We start from the raw sequence: 22,503 nt of genomic DNA, 5'->3' as shown, positions 1-22,503 counted from the left end.
GGAGCTCGTCGCGGACAGAGTTATCGGTAAACGGAATAATTCATCCTTACGTAGCCGGCCATCAAAAGACGAGCGATAATCCTCGCGGACGCATCCACGTCCCACGCCCTCCCCCCCCCCCACACCGATCCACCACTGCCCCCCTGCACCCACCCCCCGCCGCCCCCACGAAGCTCAATCGGCACGGGGCTCGTGGCGCGAGGCCTCGTCGACGACTCTTCTTCTTCGACTTCGACTCGGTGACAAGTCGCGAAGCGGCCGGCGCTTCTCGCGAGGTCCGCCACGGGAGATCGAGTGGGTGGAGGGAGGGGGGGGGGGCTGGGATGTGGGGGCAGGGGGGGGTGGGTGGGGGTGGGTCCCTCGGTGACGACGAGAAGCAGGCCGCTACCCGGGTCCGGCCGCGGCTCCGCGTCAAATCGAGGTGCCCCTCATCGTCTCGCACGACTGCTCGGGGATGTATCCGCTCGGAGCCTGGAAGGTGACGCGACCGGAGCCGAGCGACTTGAGCGGACTCTGCTGCTGCTGCTGCTGCCTCTGCAGACCCCCGTTGGGCGCGCGGTGCTTCAGGACGAGCGGCGGCTGCTGCTGCTGCTGCTGCACGTGGTGTTGGTGCTGGTGGTGCTGGTGGTGCTGGTGATGGGACGACGACTCGGGCCCGGCCATTGCCATGCCGGGCGGCATGCGCTGAGGCTCGGGCAGGAAGGAGTTGACGGGCATGGCGAGGGAGCGGTAGTCCCGCGGCGCGCCGACCTCGCACGCCAGCATCTCGATGGAGGGCAGCGAGAAGGGCTTGTGCATCCCGCCTCCGCCAACCACGCCCTCGTCCAGCATGCCGCGCTCTCCGACGCCGACGCCGCCACCGCCGCCCGACGACGACGACGACATCTGGGGGTGAACCTGCTCCATCTCCAGCTCCTTGTCCTCCTTGCGTGGCGAGGACACAGCGCGAGAGAGGCAAGCGCGCGCGCGCAGCGGACACTTGCTGTCATCGTGCGCCCCCGTGCCAAGAGCAATCGCGGTTATTATCATCGCGCCTTCCAATTTGCGCGGTTGGCTACGAACGGCGCGAAAGGAGCTCGACATACGTGCGTACATCAGGATTATCGTCCACGATAAAAAAAAACACTCCCCCAAGTCGTCACCATCTCTCACGATGTCTGCGATGTAGCAATCCGCATATCCCTCTGCGTATCATCGCACTTGCTCACGAGGATAGCGCAAACCATCTTGAGCCAAACATGAAAGTAAAAACCAGGAATCGTGGATGTTGCAACCTCTTAGGCTGCGTATACTCAAGCAGCCAGGGCACTATTCCAGATTGCTTTGTTACGCTTCAGCGATTGAATTTCACCGCAAGAGAACACTTACCATTGTTATTGCACCTGTTTATCCAGGAAATCCTCACTGAGTCTCAGCACTAATTTTCAGGAGGGTCCTGCCAAGTTTTCGCAGCAGTGGACAATGTCATTGTGCAATCCCAAGTGAGTAATTTGCAGGAGATTTTCCAGCGGTAGTATATTTGGTCAATACCAGTTGCATAACTCGGGGATTTTTTGTTGTTGTTCTAGCAATGGGAGGAAACCGGCGAATCTGGAGGCAACCCATGCTGACTACGGAGGTGAGCATCCAAACTCCGCACAGAAAGCCATCCCAGTCTGGAATCGAACCCGGGAATTTCTTGCTACGAGGCACTGGTGCTATCAGCCTTTATAGGTGCTCACTAACAACACTTGGCCCAACAGTTTCTTAAAGGCTATACGGGGGGCCTTTGTCTTTGTATCCTTGCACAATGGGGCTTGCGCATCTGGCAGTCATCTCGATCAGCCAACCCATGGCACCTAGCTTTGACCACGTGACTCCTGCCAGCAGCGAGCCTTCGCCACTTCACGTGGCCTAAGAGTGCACCGAGCCTGGCGAGATGTTAACTACCTCGCCTGGTATACAGGAGGTCGTGGGTTCGATCCTGACCCTGACACCTGCTGTATATTTGGAGTTTGCATGTGTTTCACGTGGTCGCGTGGATTTTTCTCCGAGTCCTCCGGTTTTACCCCTCCACATTTGAAATCGACATCACGCGTTTAGAGAATGTGGCTACCGCTATAAATTTCCACGTGATAATCCACTCCGTCGGGCGTTCATTTGTGGCCAGGTGGCTTCTGAAAAAGTGTTACCTAGCTCAGTGGGGCCTTTCCTGGGTACAAAATTAAAAAGTTTAGTTTTACTTAGTGGCGAACGGCTGCTGCTGCCGTTGTTGTTGTCGTTCGACTCACGTTGGGCGGGCACAGGTTCCCGGAGCGCCGGTGCCAGCACGCCTCGCAGGCGCCCAGCAGGCAGGCCAGCAGCAGGCCCGCGGCCAGCACGGCGAAGGCCCCGGCCAGGCTGCTCAGCTCCAGGCCCGGGGGCCGCTGCTGGGGGAGGCCCGGCCCGTACGGGTCGCACTTCCCGCGCCGAGGCCACCACTTTTGGCGCAGCGCCTCCAGCTCGCCGCTCTCCTGCAGCTCCAGCAGCCTGGGGGGCAGAGGGGGGGGGGCAAGGGGGGCAGAGGGGGGGGGGGGGCAGGGAGGGCAAGGGGGGCAGAGGGGGGTGGCAGGGGGGGGGAGCACCGTCCCTCGCGTTAAAACGGCCACGTGGCACAGAGCACGGTGCAAGCAGAGAAGCACTGATGCAGCCCAGCTCGCACCTACAGCACCACACTCACACCTACATTACCAGTCACACCTACAGCACCACTAACACAGCACCATACTCACACCTCCATCACCAGTCACACCTACAGCTCCACACTCACACCTACAGCCAAACACTCACCTACAGCCCAATACTCACCTACAGCATAACACACTCACACCTACAGCCCAACACTCACAACCACAACAACCATCAACAAAGTACAACACTCAGACAGCCACCATCTACACGGCACACCACACCCTCGCCCACGCCACGGCACAGAATGCATCGCGTCACAGCCCATACCGTAACTTTTCACAACGCAACATGTCAGCACTTACATCCTAACACTCGCAGAGATTACGCCGCAATAACCACTGCTTGATTAGTGACCACTGCATACAGCAACAAACCTCGAGATCCACAATAGAGGCTTTCGGGTTAGATCGCGTAAGGGGCCGTCCATAAATGACGTCACGCGATTTTGGACGATTTTGGACCCCCCCCCCATCCCTAGTCACACGGCGTCACAGAAAGTCAGACCCCTCCTCAAATATGACGTCACAAAGCTCTGCCCCTCACCCCCAAAAAAAAATAACACATGCTTCAAATCACTATTGTCATTATCGTGCGTATGTAATGTGGCGCTGCACTCTGATGTTGTAGGAAAAAACATTTATTAAAAAGTATATTTAATAAAGTAGAACGTGTTGTCCATATTTATTTAAAGTTGCGCATTTTGATGTGACGTCACATTTCTCAAACCCCCCCCCCTTCGTCACACATCGTCACAAATGTCTGACCCCCCCCCCCCCCAGGTGCGTGACGTCATTTACGGACGGCCCCTAAATACTAATTTGTCGTTAAACCCGCCAGCACCCGACACAGCAAATTAGTGCGGGTTTGTCACGTAAATAAAGCGTGCCAATTCGCCACTATGTACAGCACATCGGTGTGTGGGAGAGTAAACCCACAACATTTACAATTGGAGTACGACGTTTCGCCAATAATTACAACCGGCATCCTCAGGCGACAGCCAGATTTGTGCAGAAATCCTCCTGTTCGGTCTTATTGACGCGATCTAACCCCCCCAAAAAACTCGAGTGTGGATAATATTGGTCGCGAAAGCCTACGTGTTAAACACACCTCAAGATGTGACTCTGCCGAAGAATGATTACAGTAGAACCTCGGAGATCGAACAAATCGGTGTTGGAACGATATTTCCGAACATTTTTTGCCCTGGAAACCGAACTTGAAAGAACCTGTACGAATGAGACGCATATGGCCCAGCGTGCATGACGCTTGCCTAGACAAAGGTTTTACCGTATGAGAGGCTCAGTTAACATGTAGTTCTCACCCAGTGCAGTTACCCGCAAAACATCGTTCCCTAACTGTTTCGTTAATTTCCTTTATTTCAGTGTTTTTTGGTGTTTATCCATACACGATGTCTCCATTTATTTATTGTGTTTCTTGTTTTTTTGTATGATTTTATGCATGTAATTACTATAAACTTCGTGTAAAAATGCTTTATAATGGGAGATGTCTTGTGTCTGGAACCAATTAATGTAATTTACATTCATTCTCATGGGGAAAATTAATTCGGTGTTCGAACAAATCGGTGTTCGAATGGCCTTCTGGAACGAATTAAGTTCGATCTCCGGGGTACCACTATACTTTGTCCAGACACTTAGGCCAGAGTTTCTTAAAATCGCCTTGCCACTGTTCACCAAGCAGTGTTAATGGGTACAGCACTGTAATACTGAAGTTGATTGGGGTAAAGTGTTGGGTGCTCAGAACTATTCCAAGACGTCTGGCCAATGTGGAGGCCAAAATAGCAGCCAGCATCGGCGTGAACAGGTCATTGCGGGGCTGCACCTGTATCTTTACTTGGAACAGCGAGTATTGCTGAAGGTTACGCTTCCTCCTAAAGAAGGTTTTAGTTTGCGGATAATTTAGGATAATTATCACCATGGCTGCGGGGGAAAAGTATCAACTAACTTTGAACTTACCGTTAATGTTTCGTACTTTATAAATCAAAAGGAAATGTAATTAATATCAAGGTGCCATTGTGCTTTCATGCGCTGCCAGGCGTTTGTTCTATGCGGGGCAAATTTGCCAATTTAAAGGGAATAATTCTAGCAAAAAATACCAAAAATGTTTTAATGATTGCTTCAGTGAGCCCATTAAACGATTGTAAAGATGGCCATAAATTAGTTTTATATCAAAACTTGTTGTGCAGCTGGGACTGAACAATCAAGAAAAGTTTTTTTACGAGGTAGGTCATTAATAAAATGAAACGCTGGGAGAGCGCTTCATGAAACATGTTTTACCCACAGACGTCAGGTTTGTTCGAAATAAAAAACCGGCAAACTCTCAGTTTACGATTTTAGAATATTTATTTTTTCAGGAACAGAACTAATGCAGGGAACGTATTTTAATCGAAATTTGAACGCGAACTGCCTACGCTCATTAAATATTGTCGCTTTTACGGAGCACACAACAGCAAAAAGTACGCGGCTCATACTGGCTCATGAGCAATTTGCGTTACACTCATGGCACATTCATACACACATGGCACATTCAAACACTCATGGCACATTCATACACACATGGCACATTCAAACACTCATGGCACATTCATACACATATGACACATTCAAACACAAATGGTACATTCGAACACTCATGGCACATTCAAACACACATGGCTCATTCAAACACTCATGGCACATTCATACACATATGGCACATTCAAACACAAATGGTACATTCGAACACACATGGCACATTCAAACACACATGGCTCATTCAAACACACATGGCACATTCAAACACACATGGCACATTCAAATACACATGGCACATTCAAACACACATGGCACATTCAAACACACATGGCACATTCGAACACACATGGCACATTCAAACACACATGTCACATTCAAACACACATGGCACATTCAAACACACATGGCACATTCAAACACACATGGCACATTCAAACACACATGGCACATTCAAACACACATGGCACATTCAAACACACATGGCACATTCACACAACATATCTCTACCGTAATTAAAATATCAAATTTCTGTGCTACATGTAACCATTAAGCCCTCCCACCAACCCTTACCAAAAGAAATCCTAAACCATGATAGAATTAACTTTCTTAACACCCCCCCCCCCCTCTTTTGCCAAACGTGACTCAAATTTTTCTCAAACTCATTACTGGCCAAAGACCTTTGGACTTAGGCAAATCATCCGTGTAATGTTGTAATGAAACCCACGAGTGGCAGTCTATTAAGCAGTGGCAGCATTTCTCTTTATTTCAGCGCACGGGGCCAGTGGTGGTTGTGTGATTGCGCCGCGTAAAATGGCCCCTCTCCTGTCTCTGCTTTTGAACGCAGAGCCCTTCCGATTGAACGACTCCTAAAAACCCGTGTCACCGTGCGTGCGAAAAAAATCACGGCGCAAGCGTGTGTAGGAGACACAAGAAAACGCACACGCACAACCACCCCAAATGCTATTTTACAAAATGGGCAATTGTGGCAGCAGCCCGGTCAATTTAGTGTTTGCAGTAAAAGTAATCGTCCTTATTAGGTTATTACCAACACCTCCCTCTCGCTGCTATCGTATGCCAAACAAGCATTGTACGAGGTGGCGGGGAGGAGGGGGGGGGGTAATTAACCCTGAAAGGTGGCAGCGAGTGGGCACAATGCGGGAGCAGAGATAATCGCTCCCATGTGGTCCCCTGTGCAGCGGCGAATGGGAACTCGTGCTGTGAGAATTGGCAGAAGCCCTTTGCAAGTTTACTGAGCATTACAGCAACCAGCGGCATCACCACCAGCACCAGCACTAAACTATTATTTTATTTTACTAGGTAGTGCCCACTTAGCTATATGGCTTTTTTTCCAGAAGCGACCTGACCACAAGTGATAGCTCAACGAAGTGGCTTATCACGTGGGAATTTATAGCAGCCAAATACTCTGGAACGCGTGTTTCTAAATGGCGAAGGAAAAACCGGAGGACCTGGATAAAAATCCACGTGACCACAGGGTGAACACTAAAACTCCAAATATACAACAGGCGTCGGAGTCAGGATCGAACTCACGACCTCCTGTACACCAGGCGAGGCAGTTAACATCGCACCACTACCAACACCACCATCATATTCTATTTCCAAGTCGCCACTAACTTTAACAAAAATATCCTTTATTCGCCCAGAAAAGGCACGTGGACTTTCAAGATTTGTTCAGCAGGGTCCTGCGTTGTAATGCTTCCATCAATGTGTAATTTCCATGTGGGAGGAAATAAAAAAACGACCAGGAAAGACACAACCACACAGATGGGTGGGGAACAAGGTTCTGCCCAAATAGATTCAATAACCAAATGCAGTACTGACATCTGGCCACCTTGTGACCATAGCCTCGTGTTTGTTGCCAGTCTGCCATCCAAATACACACCAAGGTTCATCATCTCTGCTCAGCTTCCAAAATTGGCTCGAGGTAACTAAGGACCTTGCATGCAAATTCCACTGCCCAGTGTCCCATGGCAGATGTGTTTTTGATTGTGTGCACTACTGAGGCATGCATATGTTATGGCGTTATGTGCGCGTGTGTGTGTGTGTGTGTGCGTGTGTGTGTGCGTGTGTGTGTATGTTATTGAATGGGGAGCGGTAGTGTAGCGGTTAGCACGCTGCGCCGGGTTCGATTCCCGCTCACGGCCAACACCAGTGACGATTATCTGAACCGGTCCTGGGCCTCCCCTAGGTCGACTCAGCCTCAAATGAGTACCTGGTGCGGTGTGTAAACATCGCCACTGGGGAGACAAAGGCGGTCGGGCGTGGTCTTGGCCACCCACCCCCTCGTGTGCTGTGCTGGCCTTTATAGGTGCTCGCTAACAGCACTTGCCCCAACAGTCTGTTAAGGCTATACGGGGGATACTCTTAGTTTTTTCGGTAAAGTCACGTAGGTAAAATCTGGCTGTGACGGTCCCACCTGATGACGGAGACTTGTGTTGCCTCCGAAACGTCGTGATTTTTATTATTTAATTTTTATAAATTTTTATTTCAGTTTTTTTTTATCTACGTGACTTTACCGAAAAAACTAAGAGTATGAATCCTTGCAGTCACGAAAACTTCAAATCTAGAATTTATACGGGGATCTTTGTCTTTTTTTGTCAAAGTGTGCGTGCGGCATGATCGCGGCTCTCACCGCCGGGAGAAGGCGTCCCCGGCAGGTCCTGCCATGTGAACGTGTGCGTGTGTCTATGTGAATGTGCATGCGAACGTGTTTGCACGTGTGTGTGGTGCGTGGTGGTGGTCGCGGCTCTCACCGCTGTGAGAAGGCGTCCCGGTAGGGGCTGCCGTGCTGCAGGGCGATGCCGTAGCCCTTGTCGTAGCCGACGTTCCGCACGCTCAGCGAGCAGTCGCCGTCCGACAGCGCGGCGAACTCCAGCACCGCCGTGTCCCACACGAACGCGTAGTTCCCGCGCTTCACCTGCACGCACGCGGTTACCACGCGTTTACCACGCGGTTACCCACGCGGTTTTACTGAGAGCGCGGCAAACTCCAGCATCGCCGTGTCCCACACGAACGCGTAGTTCCCGCGCTTCACCTGCACGCATGCGGTGACCACGCGGTTACTGAGAGCGTGGCAAACTCCAGCACCGCCGTGTCCCACGCGAACGCGTCGTTACCATGCAGTTACCCACGCGGCTAACCCGCTGTTCACCTGTGACACACGAGGTTTGTTATTCCGAAGTACATGCGCAAGTGTTGCACACAAATGCGCATTTGTCTACTTTTAACTCAAGGAACCAAGGCCATGGTGGTGAGACAGCATCGGAGGCAATGTCAAGGTCACGTGAACCATTGACATCAGCCGTCTGCGAATAAACTGTGTTTTTTCAAGTGTAGCAGAGTTGATCGTCTGAGCCCAGCCACCGCTGTAAAAATTCGCTCTTTCACTTCATTTGGCGAAAATGCAACTCTCAGAATTGGAATGCAAGTATCGGTTCGCCATTCGACAAACGCCAATGTCATAGCACGAGTGTGTGGGCAAATTGCGCCCCTTAACTGTGCGACGGTAAAGCATCAAGGGATGAGCGTATGTTCCACGAACAGAAAAAAAAAGTTCCGTGGCAATCAACAAACACTCGCAAAGGACTAATTTTCGTTACCCCAGGTCTCCCTTGTAACACGTTCCTTCAGAGTGGGCAGGTAGGAACTTGGTTGGACAGCGCATTCGTGCACGACAGACAAATATGCACGACAGACAGACAAATAATCCCTGGTGGGCAGTGTGGAACCTGTTGTTCCGACCTGTATAAAAGATGACTTGACTTGAGGTAGCCAGGCAGCCAGCCAGGTAGCCAGCCCCCTTAACTATCGGCCCCTCCCCCTTGCTTAGGTCCCTCCCCTTATCCCCCCTCCCTTAGGCTCCTCCCCTGACCCCCCTCCCTTAGGCCCCTCCCCTGACCACCCCTCCATATCCTTAGGCCCCTCCCCTGACCACCCCCCATATCCTTAGGCCCCTCCCCTGACCACCCCCCATATCCTTAGGCCCCTCCCCTGACCACCCCCCATATCCTTAGGCCCCTCCCCTGACCACCCCCCATACCCTTAGGCCCCTCCCCTGACCCCCCCCCACCCCCTCAGGCCCCTCTCCTGACTCCCCCCTTCCTTAGGCCCCTCCCCTCTCCGTACCCGGCAGTAGGTCTCCACCAATCAAAGAGCTGGTTGTATTATATATATGCACGACAGACAGTCAGACAGACAAAAAATCACTGGTGGGCAGTGTGGAACATATTGTTCCTACCTGTAAAATAAAGGCTTTCGTCCGAATAACCTGTCACCCGTTCAAAAAGCTTGTTGCGTGATATGCTTATAATATTTTACATTTTACCAGGTAAGACCCCACTGAGCTACGTAGCTCTTATCCAGAAGCGACCTGGCAATCACAAATGATAGCTTAAACAAAGCGGCTTCTCACGTGGAAACTTAGAGCAGCAAAAATACTCCAAACGCACGATTCTAAATGTGGAGGGGAAAAATCCGGAGGACCCGGAGAAAAATCACACGACCACAGGGAGATAGGCATGTAAAGTCCAAATATACAGATGTTGTCAGGGTCGGGATCGAACCCATGACCTCCTGCATCTCGCCACCGCAGTGCCCCCAAAGCTAACACTGGTCGCCCTTGCAGAAACAAACAACGTAGAATGAAGAAGCACTGCGTGGCAGACGATGGGCCTTAACAGTCGAAAGATACAGGAGCCGGAATTTTGGCGGCAGATGCCACCCCCTCAAAATACCATTAACATCCACAGCAAGCACCGCCGACTCCATTACTCTGCACAGGGACTCCTGCCAGCAGCCAAAATTAATCAAGATGAAGTAAAAATAATAATAAATAAGGACAAGATATGGGGGAGCTGTGTTTTGATGAGGCTTGCTGCTATATTATTTCTTGATTGAGGCGGTATATGAAGAACAAGCCGACCAGCTAACAAGCAGATTTGCTAAGTTGACTCTCATCGCCGGCTCCAAACAGTCGTTTGATGAGTTCCGCGAGATTCACCTCGACTTCATTGGCGCCCAAAATAGTAATGGGTCTCGCAGGAAGAGACGAGCGAAGAGAAATGCAATGAAGGAAGGCTCGTGCAGAACAAAACATCATTTGCGCAGTAGCGCAATTAAGCAACGCCGACCGTTAATTCCCCCATTATTTTTTTCCCTTCAGATAACCCACCTTACACAAGTGGGCTTTAAGCTCACTAAACAACATTTTATTTTGCGCTGACGTTAACGCGAAGCTAACGCAAGGGTCTGCGTTTAGAGTGCGTGTTTATTTGCCCGACAGGCGCAGAGCATTCGTACTTCTTTTTTTTTATCCCTAATGATCATACAATAACTTACTTGCTCGACACTCCGTTTATTTCAAGGGGCGGGTGCCAACGGCAGTGGCGGGGGGGATAAACAAGTCGAGCACTGAACATTTAGAGGCTGGCTTTCAATATTTGAGCATTAAACATTGAACGAACGCTTCAGTGGGAGATTGAAGGAACGCGAGTAGGGGCGTATCGCCAGTGCACTCTTTGCGAGCGCGTGTCGCTGAATTCTTAAGCGGACGGGACGAGGCAGGTACGGTGGCGGACACATGGCGGCGTGCGATCGGCAACGGTGATTTGGGAACATTAAATTGCCACTCGGCCACCTCGCCGAGACGAAAAGGTCAGCGGGAAAAACGGCGCGACGCGAGAAATTGACCGTTAATAACATTTGCATTCGCCTCCCCAAGTCACCATCGCACACGCACTTCCCCGTATTCGCTCGCTCACGCCACTGCGGCCGTCTGGAACGCTCTTCCTTTGAATATTAGGAAGCCACTGGAGCTATGCACTTTTAAATCAACATTGAAAGCTCATTTCTACAAAGATGATTTTTGTGTTCTGTTTGTTGTCCTTCCCCCCCGCACCTCTTATTAGCACGGTTGGCTAAGTACTGTGCGAAAGAAGTTCAAGATACAAGCACTAGAGGGAGATCCACTTCAGGTTATTTTGGCCTCCTCTTCCCTGCTGCAGAGACATCTTAAAAGAGGTGTAAGTGCTGTACGCCACATTTACACCGCCGGGGTGGACAGAGGCGGGGAGGGCATTTAAGAAACCTGCACCGTTGTTTCGACTGCCGGGCCTGGAGGCTGAAGTGAATCGGCGACCCGTACGTATGCTGAACTTCTTTCGCACAGTACTTAGCCAACCGTGCTAATCGGTGGTGCGGGGAAAGGACAACAAACTAAACACAAAAAGCGGTTCCAAAAAAATTTGTTTTCAATCTAGATCACTTATAAGTGCATAGCTCCAGTGGCTTCCTGATATCGGAAGAGCGTTCCAGATGGCCGCAGAAGGGCATCTGAAAGCGCGCGATACTGTGACCATCTTTGTTCGATGGCTATAGCCAAACGACTCTGTGAGGGCGACCGGATTGCAAATCCGGTGTGCTGCTCCCCACGACACCACAGCAGCATCATCATATAAATGTCAAATCAATATTTCATCCTTACGTGCAATTAAACAACCGAGCGCCAACACAACACGGATTAAGCGAGCGGCAACACTTATTCCAACTGCTGCATCCACGCCGCCACGGGGGCGTACGGAGGGTTTTGCGGTAGGGGGCACTGCACGATCGCGGCCACTGCCGAAGTCACGGCTCACGACGCTCGAAACAAGCGGCCGCAACTCACTCGAAAAAAAGCAATAAGGTGTCGTGTCATTTTTCATCCCGGATAAAACAACATTCATCTAAAAACAATTTTCCTCTCTTTTGCGCGCACCCCCCCCCCCCTGCCGCACCCACCACCACCCCACCACCACCCCCGAACCAAACGCCTCCAACTCCACACCGCTCACCCCCGGCGCAGACTCAAAGCCCCCTGCCTCCGCTCACTGCCGGCGCGCAATTCCGTCGGGTCATCTGGCAACGGGAGATCTGGCAGTGGCAACGTAAATAATGCCCAGCGCGACCTCGCGCCCCATCCCCCCCCCCGACCACCACTACCACCGGCCCCACCACCGCCACCTTTCACGCCCTCCCCTGGCCGTGCCAAGCCGACTCTCATTGCTCACGTTAATAGGGCAGCAGCTCATCACGTCTGCTCGCAAACAGTGAAGGGCAGGCGCACACGCACGCACGCACACGTGCAATGACAAGGTGCCCAACAGGGTGAGTCATTAGCGCAGTGGCTACTGTAAATACAGTAAAGCGACCCTCTCCAGAGGAAAATGTGGAGGACGTTGCCACTTTGTGGGGGACAATGAGTGGCCAGTGTCCATGCAAATTAGATGCAATAATGTGAAATGGTGAACATTTCGCTTGGAACTGTGTGCTTTAATGTCCATCACCGTAATCGCTGCCCAGACAACAGTCCACCGCGACTATTTGCAAAGGCAGACCTGGGATTGATCAACATGCTTTGACCAATTAAACATACGCTACTAAAATGGGTTTACGCCATTAACGATCTGGCGTTGGGTGATGGTGGCACAATTGAGGGCAGACGCAAATCGACATCGCAAATTAGGGCACCGTTGGAAATCCTCATTTAGCTGCGCGGCAGTGTTTGATAAAGTACAAACGTGGGTCGGCCTTGCTGTCCGATACATGGGTACTGACGGCACTGCTGGTGTGACTCGTCATACTGTGCTTCTCTCACAGCTGAATTGGTCCAACAATTTGGTGGCGAGATGTTAACTACATCGCCTAGGCCATGGGTTCGATTCCGACCCTGACGCCTGCTGTATATTTGGAGCTTGTGTCTCTCTCCCGTGGTCGCGTGATTTTTCCCCGGCTTCTCCAGTTTTTTCCTCCACAATTAGAATCAACATCATGCGTTTAGAGTTTTTTGGCTGCTATACATTTCCACATGATAAGCCACTTCATTGAGCTGAAAAAGAGTTATAGTTTATAGTTTCGGATTTTACACCTACGCTGACTCGTGTAAAGAAATGAGGCTATCCGCATTTTACACCACCCCAAGCGAGCCAGTCGCAGAAGTGAAAAAGCAAAATGACACAACTACACTTATTTGCCAATCTTATTTGACAGACAACTATTACTGGTTTACCATGTTTAGTGGTTGTCTCCCTGTCACAGGTTGATTCACAAACCGTACCTCTCCATAACAAAGGCTCACCCTCTTAAGCCTCACCTTACCATATTAATAAAAAGTATGCGGCCCTTGCCCCACCACCTTCTCCAACCATTATATAAACGGAGTGGTAGCTCCTGCAATCTCTCATTTACTTGATACAGCTGTCGTGGCTGTGACGGTTCCACCTGAAGACGGAAGCTTGTGTTGCCTCCGAAACGTCGTGATTTTTATTTTATTTTACTTTTTTAATGTTTTACCTACGTGACTTTACCGAAAAAACCTAAGAATATTAATACAAAATGACACGGTTAATTGCCAGGTTCCCAGCAGGCGTAACACAATTCCTCCACTGGGTGATTGGACGAATTGTTGTGACAATTACCCTCCGAGCTGTCGACATGGCTCTGTGCATCGCGTTCGCCGTTTTCTGCAGAGGCTTACTGTTGGAATTCAGCGGCCACCCTGGTTACTGCTGCGGCTGTATTAACCGCAAAACATACGCGCCGTCTGCTTGAGAGTGGTCACTGAAGATTCCGTGACTTCAGAGTGGACACTAAAGATCCCGCTGTCAGGGTCCATACTCCCTCTGTATAATCCTAATTACTCAATTGCGATTATACAGAGCCATAATTTTAATGATTATTATTCTTAGTCGTGATTAGACTGAAGAATCGACAGTGTTTTTGTTTGATCATTAACATGAATTGTAGCACCTCTGCTGGCTGCAGTGGTGGCATGAACCCATTACGTACAATTTGTACGAATAGAAAAAAAAAACTCCAACAAAATTATAGCTCCAAAGTCAGCGATAATGAATGCATCACCCCTAATGCACAGACAATGTGATGCTAACACAAACAACAGCCATTCACAAGTCACCCCTTTGGCAATGCTATAGATGATCGTGAGACTGGCTCCACAATTCAAATCAAGAATCAGCTGTGTTACAGTTTTTACGCAAACCGTTTGCGTAATGGTTTCCCACGAATCACATTTCGACGACATCACCGCGCAGAAACACGCAGTCACATCGCCACCGCGCACTTGGGAGCGTGGCATCCAGACAGGCAGGAATCCACCCAGGCTATCATGTGGTTACTCTGTTTTTTGCAAAGCGCTTTGGGATAGTTGTTTTTGTGTGCGAGGCGATATACAAATAGTGATTGTTATTATCATCTCGAGAATATTCGTCACTCCCTGACAAGACTCTAACCTATTTCCTTCTTCAATCCCATCGCCAGCCATCTGCTAGCACTCTGGGCACTAAGTTAAGTTGTGAGGTGACCCCGGGAAGACCCCTCGAACTGTGTGAGGGAGGCTGGAATCCAACTCGGGTTAAGCAAGCGGAGGAGAGATAGGTGAAGTGTCCAGGGAGAGAAGTGACGCGCTGCGAACAGCGCACTTTGTTAACCTTTAAAATCCGCAATGGTGATGAGGGCAAGCAGAGTGTTCGAACAGCGCCACACCTAATGCCTCGTTAGCGCACTGCGCTAGCAACCCGGTGACCTGAGCCCAATTAACAGCTACGGTGACGAATAACAGAACCGTGCATGGGCCCTGCCTAGGTCGATTCGGTCTAAAATGGTGACCTGGTGTGGTGTATACACATCAACACTGGGTTTAAAGCTTTCGTGACTGCAGGGATTCATATTCTTGGTTCTTTCGGTAAAGTCACGTAGAAGGGAAATAATAAAATAATAAAAATATATTTTATTACCGAAAGAACCAAGAATATCAACACGGGGGTTACACCAAGGGACGTGGTACTGTCTCACATCACCATAGGTGCGCTTGTTGTCATATGCACCGAATATTGCTCATCGCACTTCAATCAAAGCAAAAGTTATCAATCCCAATCAAACGTCTTTTTTGTGCAGTCATGAAATCTATGTATGATGTTGAACTTCTTTTGCACTGTATGTTGCCATCCGTGCTCATCGGAGGTTTCGGGGAAGATCAACAAACTAAACACAAAAAGCAGTTTTAGAGAAATTCGGTTTAAAATCTCGATTATTTAAAAGTGCATAGCTCCAGCGGCTTCCTAATTTCAGAAGGAAGAGCGTTCAAGAGGGCCGCAGAAGCACGCATCTGAAACAGTGGCGATGTGGTCATTGGTGGCCAGGGCACGACCGGATTGCATATCTAGCCATGTACGTTTGTTTGCTAAGAATAATGTATTTTTTTGGTGATTTGGAAGTGTGCTGACAATCAAAACAATAATCTGTTCATTGTTTCCCCATTAATTTTTGGCAGTTTAACTAAAGGTTCTGTTCGAGGGTATACGTGTACGGTGTACACGTATAACGGGCGGGAGGTGATGGAGGGGTGGATGCAATGTGCTCTGAACCCAGTTCGATTCCAGGCCATGGGCTAACATCGTTTGGCGAGCGATATCTGAACCGCTCCTGGCCCGCATCACCTTGACCAACCCGGACAGACCAGCATGGTGAAGTATGGTCAGACGAACCTCATGACATAGGGTATGCGAGTAGATGTCCTTCATCCAGCAGTGAATTGACAAGGGTCATGGATAAATATTATTTTTTACTGCTTGCTGTAACGCAAGGATCAGAGCTGGCCATTTTTGCACAGAATAGCTAAAGAGACAGCGAGCACATATCAACCAAGCGTTAAAGGGCGAGCTTTAATGCTGCACTTGGATTTACAATAGGTTCATTATGCGGGCTTGCGTGTGATGTGATGTTTAAGTCTTAGGGCACCCACGTGGATTCCATACAAATTAGATGCAATGAATTGCGCACATGCACACCACCATCAACAGACAGACCCCATGCATTCACTGTAATGTATACGCAACGCATCATCTTCATTGACCAGCACTGCTTACACGTTTTGGCATTACAATGCACGTATGTGTATGCAGCCATTCATCAAGAAGTGTTTTCTGAATGCATTTCTTTTAATGCTCGTTACGATTAACGTTGTATTCCTTCCTCCTCCTCCGCCCCCACCCCACCCCCAAATTGTTACGGTTGAAAGTCGTGGTTCAATTCAAGGATCGGTAATTTGACCTGCCTCATTTTAACCATCTCGATCGTATTATTTGCTCAATAATCCCGTCCTGTTGGCACGGTTTTCTTTTGGTCCGTTATCTCAAATAATCGATTAAAATCGATTAAAATCGATTTTTAATCATTATTAAACGCGACAAAAAAACCCCCCGAGAGCATGTACTGTGTACGTCAAAAATGTATTATATTCCAACAATAATCTCATTATATTCAGTGTGATCGCGGGTCGGTGTGATCGCGGGTTAGTGTGGAGCTGCTACGGTGTGGTTATAACGCTCCTGGCGTGTGACACGGCCACAACCTGCTGAGCTCGTGTGTATATTAATGTTTGCTCTCTTCTCACTTTGTTGCATTTCATTTGGCTGTAAGTTTGCCTTGACCATTTTATCCGGCGCATGCTGTCTCGCGCGTTTTATTTTTGATATGTCACTGTATTTAGATGGTTTGTGAATTTTAATTATTCGTCCTCAAGACTTTATTTTTATTATTATTTCCAGCCGGGAAGGCTCCATTGAGCTAAGCAACTAGTTTACAGGGACCGCCACGGTCCCGAACCGTCAGCAGCGGTGGCAGTTAAAGCGGTGACATTTACAGGATGGGAATGTGCAAACTAAGAGCAAAACATATTAACACAAATGATATACACACGCGGATAAACCACATATACACGACAAACATAATGGTATTCTTGGTTCTTTCGGTAAAGTCACGTAAAAGGGAAATAATAAAAAAAATAAAAATATAAAACAATAACATTCTCACGACGTTTCGACTGCAACACAAGCAATCATCATCGGGTGTGAAATCCACAGCAAGAAATTTTGAAAAAAGTGGCGGTTTTTTCTTAACGTCAGCACCACGGACAGCGATTTGGCAGTTGGTCAGATGGACGAGTCCATCTATGTTCGGAAAAGAGGAGGGGGGAAAGTCGCCGTAAGCGTGAACAACAATAATGGTGCTTAGTTATCGCTGTTATTCCTAATAATTGTATTTGATCAAAGTGTAAATAGGAAGTATGCATGCACGTTGAACTTCTTTCGCACCGTACGTAGCCAACTATGCTAATCGGAGGTGCGCACTTCACGTGGCTCTGTGTACCGCGTTCACTGCTTGTCGCAGAGGTTTACGGTTGCAATCCAGAGGCCACCCTGGTGACTATTGCGGCTGCCTTAACCGCAAAAAAACACGCCGTCTGCTTCAGAGTGGACACGAAATATTCCGTGACGTCATTCATAAGAGTAGGCCATTGTGTGCTGTCATCAGGGTGCATACTTGCTCTGTATAATTGCGATTATATAGTGCAATCATTGGGCCCTACTACGGAAACTTGCCAACAAACACTCATGAAAAAGTCATTAGATGCAGTGAGGCTTTCCTGGGTGAACAAGAGTGAAAATAATAAATGCGTGACGTAGTCGCATGTTGTTACAGCTGATACATTACTGAATATATTCAGAGGTGGCTGGTTGATTGGGGTATCCGCGTGACTAAAAGTAGCCACAGCTACGGTGAGAGGAAGAATGGATGCGGTGTGCCGGATGAGGAAATCTTTTCCGAGTCGCTCACGTGGACAGACCTGGATGCATGAACGCAACGAATGTGTGTTGCAATGTACGTGACTGCACACGCGATGTAAGCATGGGTACAGACAGTTGCATAGGAGATACACATGGAGTCAACGGAAGATATGAGGCTCATAAGCCAAATAAAACTGTGTATGTATGAGGTCTATGGAGCTAGAGTCCATCGAAATATCTCTTTGAGTGCGTCGCTGCTGTTGTCCAGCAGATATTATGATTATACTCGTGGTATATCACATTATCGTTTCAGATTAATAGTATATCCACTCACACACGTGAGGACCTGGACAGTCACTCAACACGGCATGTGGTATAACCAACACCAATAACCGCCATTCGCCACCAAGTGACGGCGACGTCACCGTAGCGCCTGTGCCAGGCCAGGTGCACGTTGTGGTGCTATATGTGTTACTAGCTTTACTACCCGGCTTTGCCCGAGACTTGGATTCTTGTCTTGTATTAACACACGGCCTACGCGGAGGGTGGAGGAGGGGTGCGTGACGTCAGCAGGCACACTGAGTGACGCTGCCGCATGCGGGTGACATCACAGATGTGACGTCATCCGCTCACTTGCCGTGCAAAATATTATATCCATTATTGCATAAGTTTGTTGCATGTTGGGAAGTACGCTAAACATTTCGAACAGACACACACATTCACAAATTTCCCTTTTATATATATAGATATACAGACACGTATAGGCACCAAATAGTGGAACAGTACACTTGAGTGCCAGACTAAGGCACCTTTAAAGTTCTAAATGTGTTCCGCTGAGGCTCACAGAGTCAGACTAAGACACTCTAGGTCTCTCAGGGGCTCAACATATTCTTGCCTAAGGCTCACAGATTGAAAGGGGGCTTAGAATTCTTAAAATTTAGTGGAATCGCCGAAGCGCAGAGTCAGATTAAGGCAAATTTACAAGTCTCGGGGTTTAATGTTAATTCCCAAAACTCATAAAGCCAGCATCAAGGGTAGCATAAACTTACACTCCCTTTATGAGGCTTACAGAGTGATGACATCAGCTCGTGTGCTAGTGCTTAGTGGGTCATGAAGTTGATCATTGGATCATAAGTGATTGTGACACCTAATGAGTATATGGCACACGAGGTGTTAATTCACATTGCAAATAAAGAAATGAGGTCTATAGAGCCAAAGTATATTTATATATGTCGACAGAACCACTATTGCATGAATCCTATACAAGGCCCACTGCTTTTATCTATAGAGATACACAGTATTTGCGTGTCTGTAATGCTACATGTCGAGTATATGACGTCTCTAAAACAACATTGTATATGGCAAATTTGGGAGCTATATAGAGCCACAGTATATGTATAATGATAAAAACATGTATATGAAGTCCGTAGGGCCATGTTGTAACGGACTCCTGAGTTATGTAGAGGAAGAGTATACGAGCTTACAGACAGGTCTGCAGAGCCACAGGATGCACACACACACAGCTCAAAGAGCCACACGGTGCGGGCATCAATTGGCAGCTACAGAGTGGACGGCGCTGCGCCGTGTAACCCCGTGTGACCCCGGCATGGCCCCGGCGTGACCCCGCGTGACCCTATTTAACCTGACCCTATTTAACCCCGCATATGACTCCTCGTGACCCCGCATGGCCCAACCTGACCCCACGTGACCCTGCTGTAACCCCGCATGACCCCAGCGTGACCCCGCATGACCCTGCATAACCCCGCGTGTGACCCTGTGTGACCCAGCGTGACCCCGCGTGACCCCGCGTGACCGCGCGTGACCCCGCGCGTGACCCCGGGCCGCCGTGCGGTCGCTACCCGGTGGACGGCCTCGTCCAGGTCGTGCACGCAGTTGTCGGAGCCGTTGTTGCGGCTCACGGCCTCCCACAGCTTGGCGTAGGTGCCGTGCTCGGGCCCCACGGGGTTGGCGGCGCGCGCTCGCAGCTGCTCGTAGAGGCTCGAGTGCAGCACCGTGCCGTACGACATCTCCGTCTGCCTCGCGAGCTCCTGCAGCGAACTGGGGGGCGCGGGGACGCACGGGGTGTGGGGGGGGGGTGCAGGTGAACACTCGGGGGATCTCTGTCTGTCACGTGAGCTCCTGTAGGTGAACACTCGGAAACACGAGGGGGTCTTCGTCTGCCTCGCGAGCTCCTGCAGCGAACTGGGGGGCGCGGGGACGCACGGGGGGGGGGGGGGTGAAGGTGAACACTCGGACACACGAGGGGATCTCTGTCTGTCACGTGAGCTCCTGCAGGTGAACACTCAGAAACACGAGGGGGTCTCCGTCTGTCACGTGAGCTCCTGCAGGTGAACACTCGGAAACACGAGGGGGTCTCCGTCTGTCACGTGAGCTCCTGCAGGTGAACACTCGGAAACACGAGGGGGTCTCCGTCTGTCACGTGAGCTCCTGCAGGTGAACATTCGGAAACACGAGGGGGTCTCCGTCTGTCACGTGAGCTCCTGCAGGTGAACACTCGGACACACGAGGGGGTCTCCGTCTGTCTGGTGAGCTCCTGCAGGTGAACACTCGGAAACACGAGGGGGTCTCTATCTCGTGAGCTCCTGCAGGTGAACACGCGGACACACGAGGGGGTCTCTGTCTGTCACGTGAGCTCCTGCATGTGAACACTCGGACACACGAGGAGGTCTCTGTCTGTCACGTGAGCTCCTGCAGGTGAACACTCGGACACACGAGGAGGTCTCTGTCTGTCTCGTGAGCTCCTGCAGGTGAACACTCGGAAACACGAGGGGGTCTCTGTCTGTCGCGTGAGCTCCTGTAGGTGAACACTCGGAAACACGAGGGGGTCTCCGTCTGCCTTGCGAGCTCCTGCAGCGAACTCGGGGGCGCGGGGACGCACAGGGGGGGAGGGGGGAGGGGGGGGTGCTGGTGAACACTCGGACACACGAGGGGGTCTCCGTCTGTCACGTGAGCTCCTGCAGGTGAACACTCGGAAACACGAGGGGGTCTCCGTTTGTCACGTGAGCTCCTGCAGGTGAACACTCAGACACACGAGGGGGTCTCCGTCTGTCACGTGAACTCCTGCAGGTGAACACTCGGACACACGAGGAGGTCTCTGTCTGTCTCGTGAGCTCCTGCAGGTGAACACTCGGACACACGAGGGGGTCTCTGTCTGTCACGTGAGCTCCTGCAGGTGAGCACTCGGAAACACGAGGGGGTCTCTGTCTGTCTCGTGAGCTCCTGCAGGTGAACACTCGGACACACGAGGGGATCTCCGTCCGCCTGCAGTGAACAGGTGAAGAACGGGAAACATGACTGTGCGCACAGGGTCAGTCAGCATCACAGAGAGTCGGTGGTGGCAAAGCTGGGCGGAGGAGGGTGCCGGCCGGAGCGTCCGGCTGGGGATACGCACCTGATGGGGCTGGTGAGGCGCGACAGGGTGAGGTAGGCGGCCAGGCTGGCCGTGTAGGACGAGACGACGATGAGCGTGAAGAACCACCACACGGCCACCATGACCCGCGCCGACACCGACATCAGCACCAGCTCCCCTCCTGGGCGCAGCGCGGAGGGGGGGGGAGGGGCGGGGGGTAGGGGAGGGGGGATTGCAGTGGGGGGGGGGCAAACAATGACGGGAAAGGAATTGCGTGAGGGAAAGACACAGGCCACCCAGGGGAGGGTTAAACTGGGATAGAGAAGGAACCCGTGGGTGATCAGGCGTGGAGAAACCGGGGGCAGCTCCACAGGGAGAAAAGGGGGCACAGGGAAAGCAGAAGCCACCCGAGGTTGGTTAAGCACATCAACGAGGCAACCTGTGACGACCCTTCTAAATTTGTCGAAACGCAAGCGCGGCGAAAGCGCGAGTGTAGGGTGAGCGGCGATATCTTTTTTCGCGCGCTCCCACGTTGGGCCACCGTGCCGAACGCAACGCGGTACGGCCAAACAAAAAAACAAACCGAAGAACTTCAGGGCAGCAGCCGCGAGAACCTACGCCGTGGAAATGCTCACCCTGCTGCATCAACGAGCCGTACACGAGCCACAGCGAGCCGGGCCACGTCCTCCCTCTGGCGTCCGCTGCCATGGTGCCCCCTGCCGGTCGTCCCTGAATTCCGCCGCCGCCGACGGCGCCGCCGACGACGCCGCCGCCGCCCTCTCGCTGGCACGCGGGGCCGGCGCCCGGCACGCCGGCAACGGCCGTGCCCCCGGGGCCTCCCCGTCGCGCGCCGATCGTGTTGAGCCTGTGCACGACCAGGGCGACGATGGGAACGCAGGCGGCCAGGCCGGCCCACACGGTGGGCGCGAAGGGGGCGAGGCACGAGAAGAGGTCGGCGTGCCGCTGGTGGTGGTGCTGCTCGCGGAGCATGATGGCCACGCCGCGGTCCATGAAGCGCTTGGTGAAGTCCACGACGCTCTCGCGCTCCGGCGTGATGGTGACGGCGCCGATGCCCACGTCCGCGCGCTGCCGAGACAGAGCGGCGCACGCTCAGGATTACGCTTAGGAAAGGGGACGCGGTGCAAATTGGAGGGTGCTAAGGAAAGCATGTATGTGTGTTGAACTTCTTTCGCACCATACGTAGCCAACCGTGCTAAGTTGGCTTGGGCCAGCACGTGCGGTTCGATCGCGAGCCCCC

General features: G+C 51.1%; 1 protein-coding gene across 4 annotated transcripts in view; it reads right to left on the bottom strand.

Annotated features, from left to right (window-relative positions):
• LOC144946475 (glutamate receptor ionotropic, delta-2-like) overlaps window positions 1–22,503 on the bottom strand; it is a 254,330-nt gene that overhangs the window by 2,052 nt on the left and 229,775 nt on the right. For 2 of the 4 annotated variants that reach the window (XM_078875376.1, XM_078875377.1), the window contains exons 11-16: window positions 21,881–22,331; window positions 21,288–21,426; window positions 19,735–19,933; window positions 8,009–8,172; window positions 2,271–2,508; window positions 320–924 (exon numbers count right to left, since the gene is read on the bottom strand). In XM_078875376.1, the coding sequence (XP_078731502.1) occupies window positions 412–924; window positions 2,271–2,508; window positions 8,009–8,172; window positions 19,735–19,933; window positions 21,288–21,426; window positions 21,881–22,331 (1,704 nt within the window). In that variant the 3' untranslated portion in view covers window positions 320–411. Of the gene's footprint in view, window positions 1–319; window positions 925–2,270; window positions 2,509–8,008; window positions 8,173–19,734; window positions 19,934–21,287; window positions 21,427–21,880; window positions 22,332–22,503 lie in introns of those variants that run through there. The other 2 variants (XM_078875378.1, XM_078875379.1) reach the window with 2 other exon arrangements.

Source organism: Lampetra fluviatilis, chromosome 41, assembly GCF_964198595.1.
Source record: "Lampetra fluviatilis chromosome 41, kcLamFluv1.1, whole genome shotgun sequence".
NCBI classification, from domain to species: domain Eukaryota; kingdom Metazoa; phylum Chordata; class Hyperoartia; order Petromyzontiformes; family Petromyzontidae; genus Lampetra; species Lampetra fluviatilis.
The sequence above is the reverse complement of the archived record's forward strand: the minus strand, read 5'-3'. Positions and strand labels throughout refer to the sequence as shown.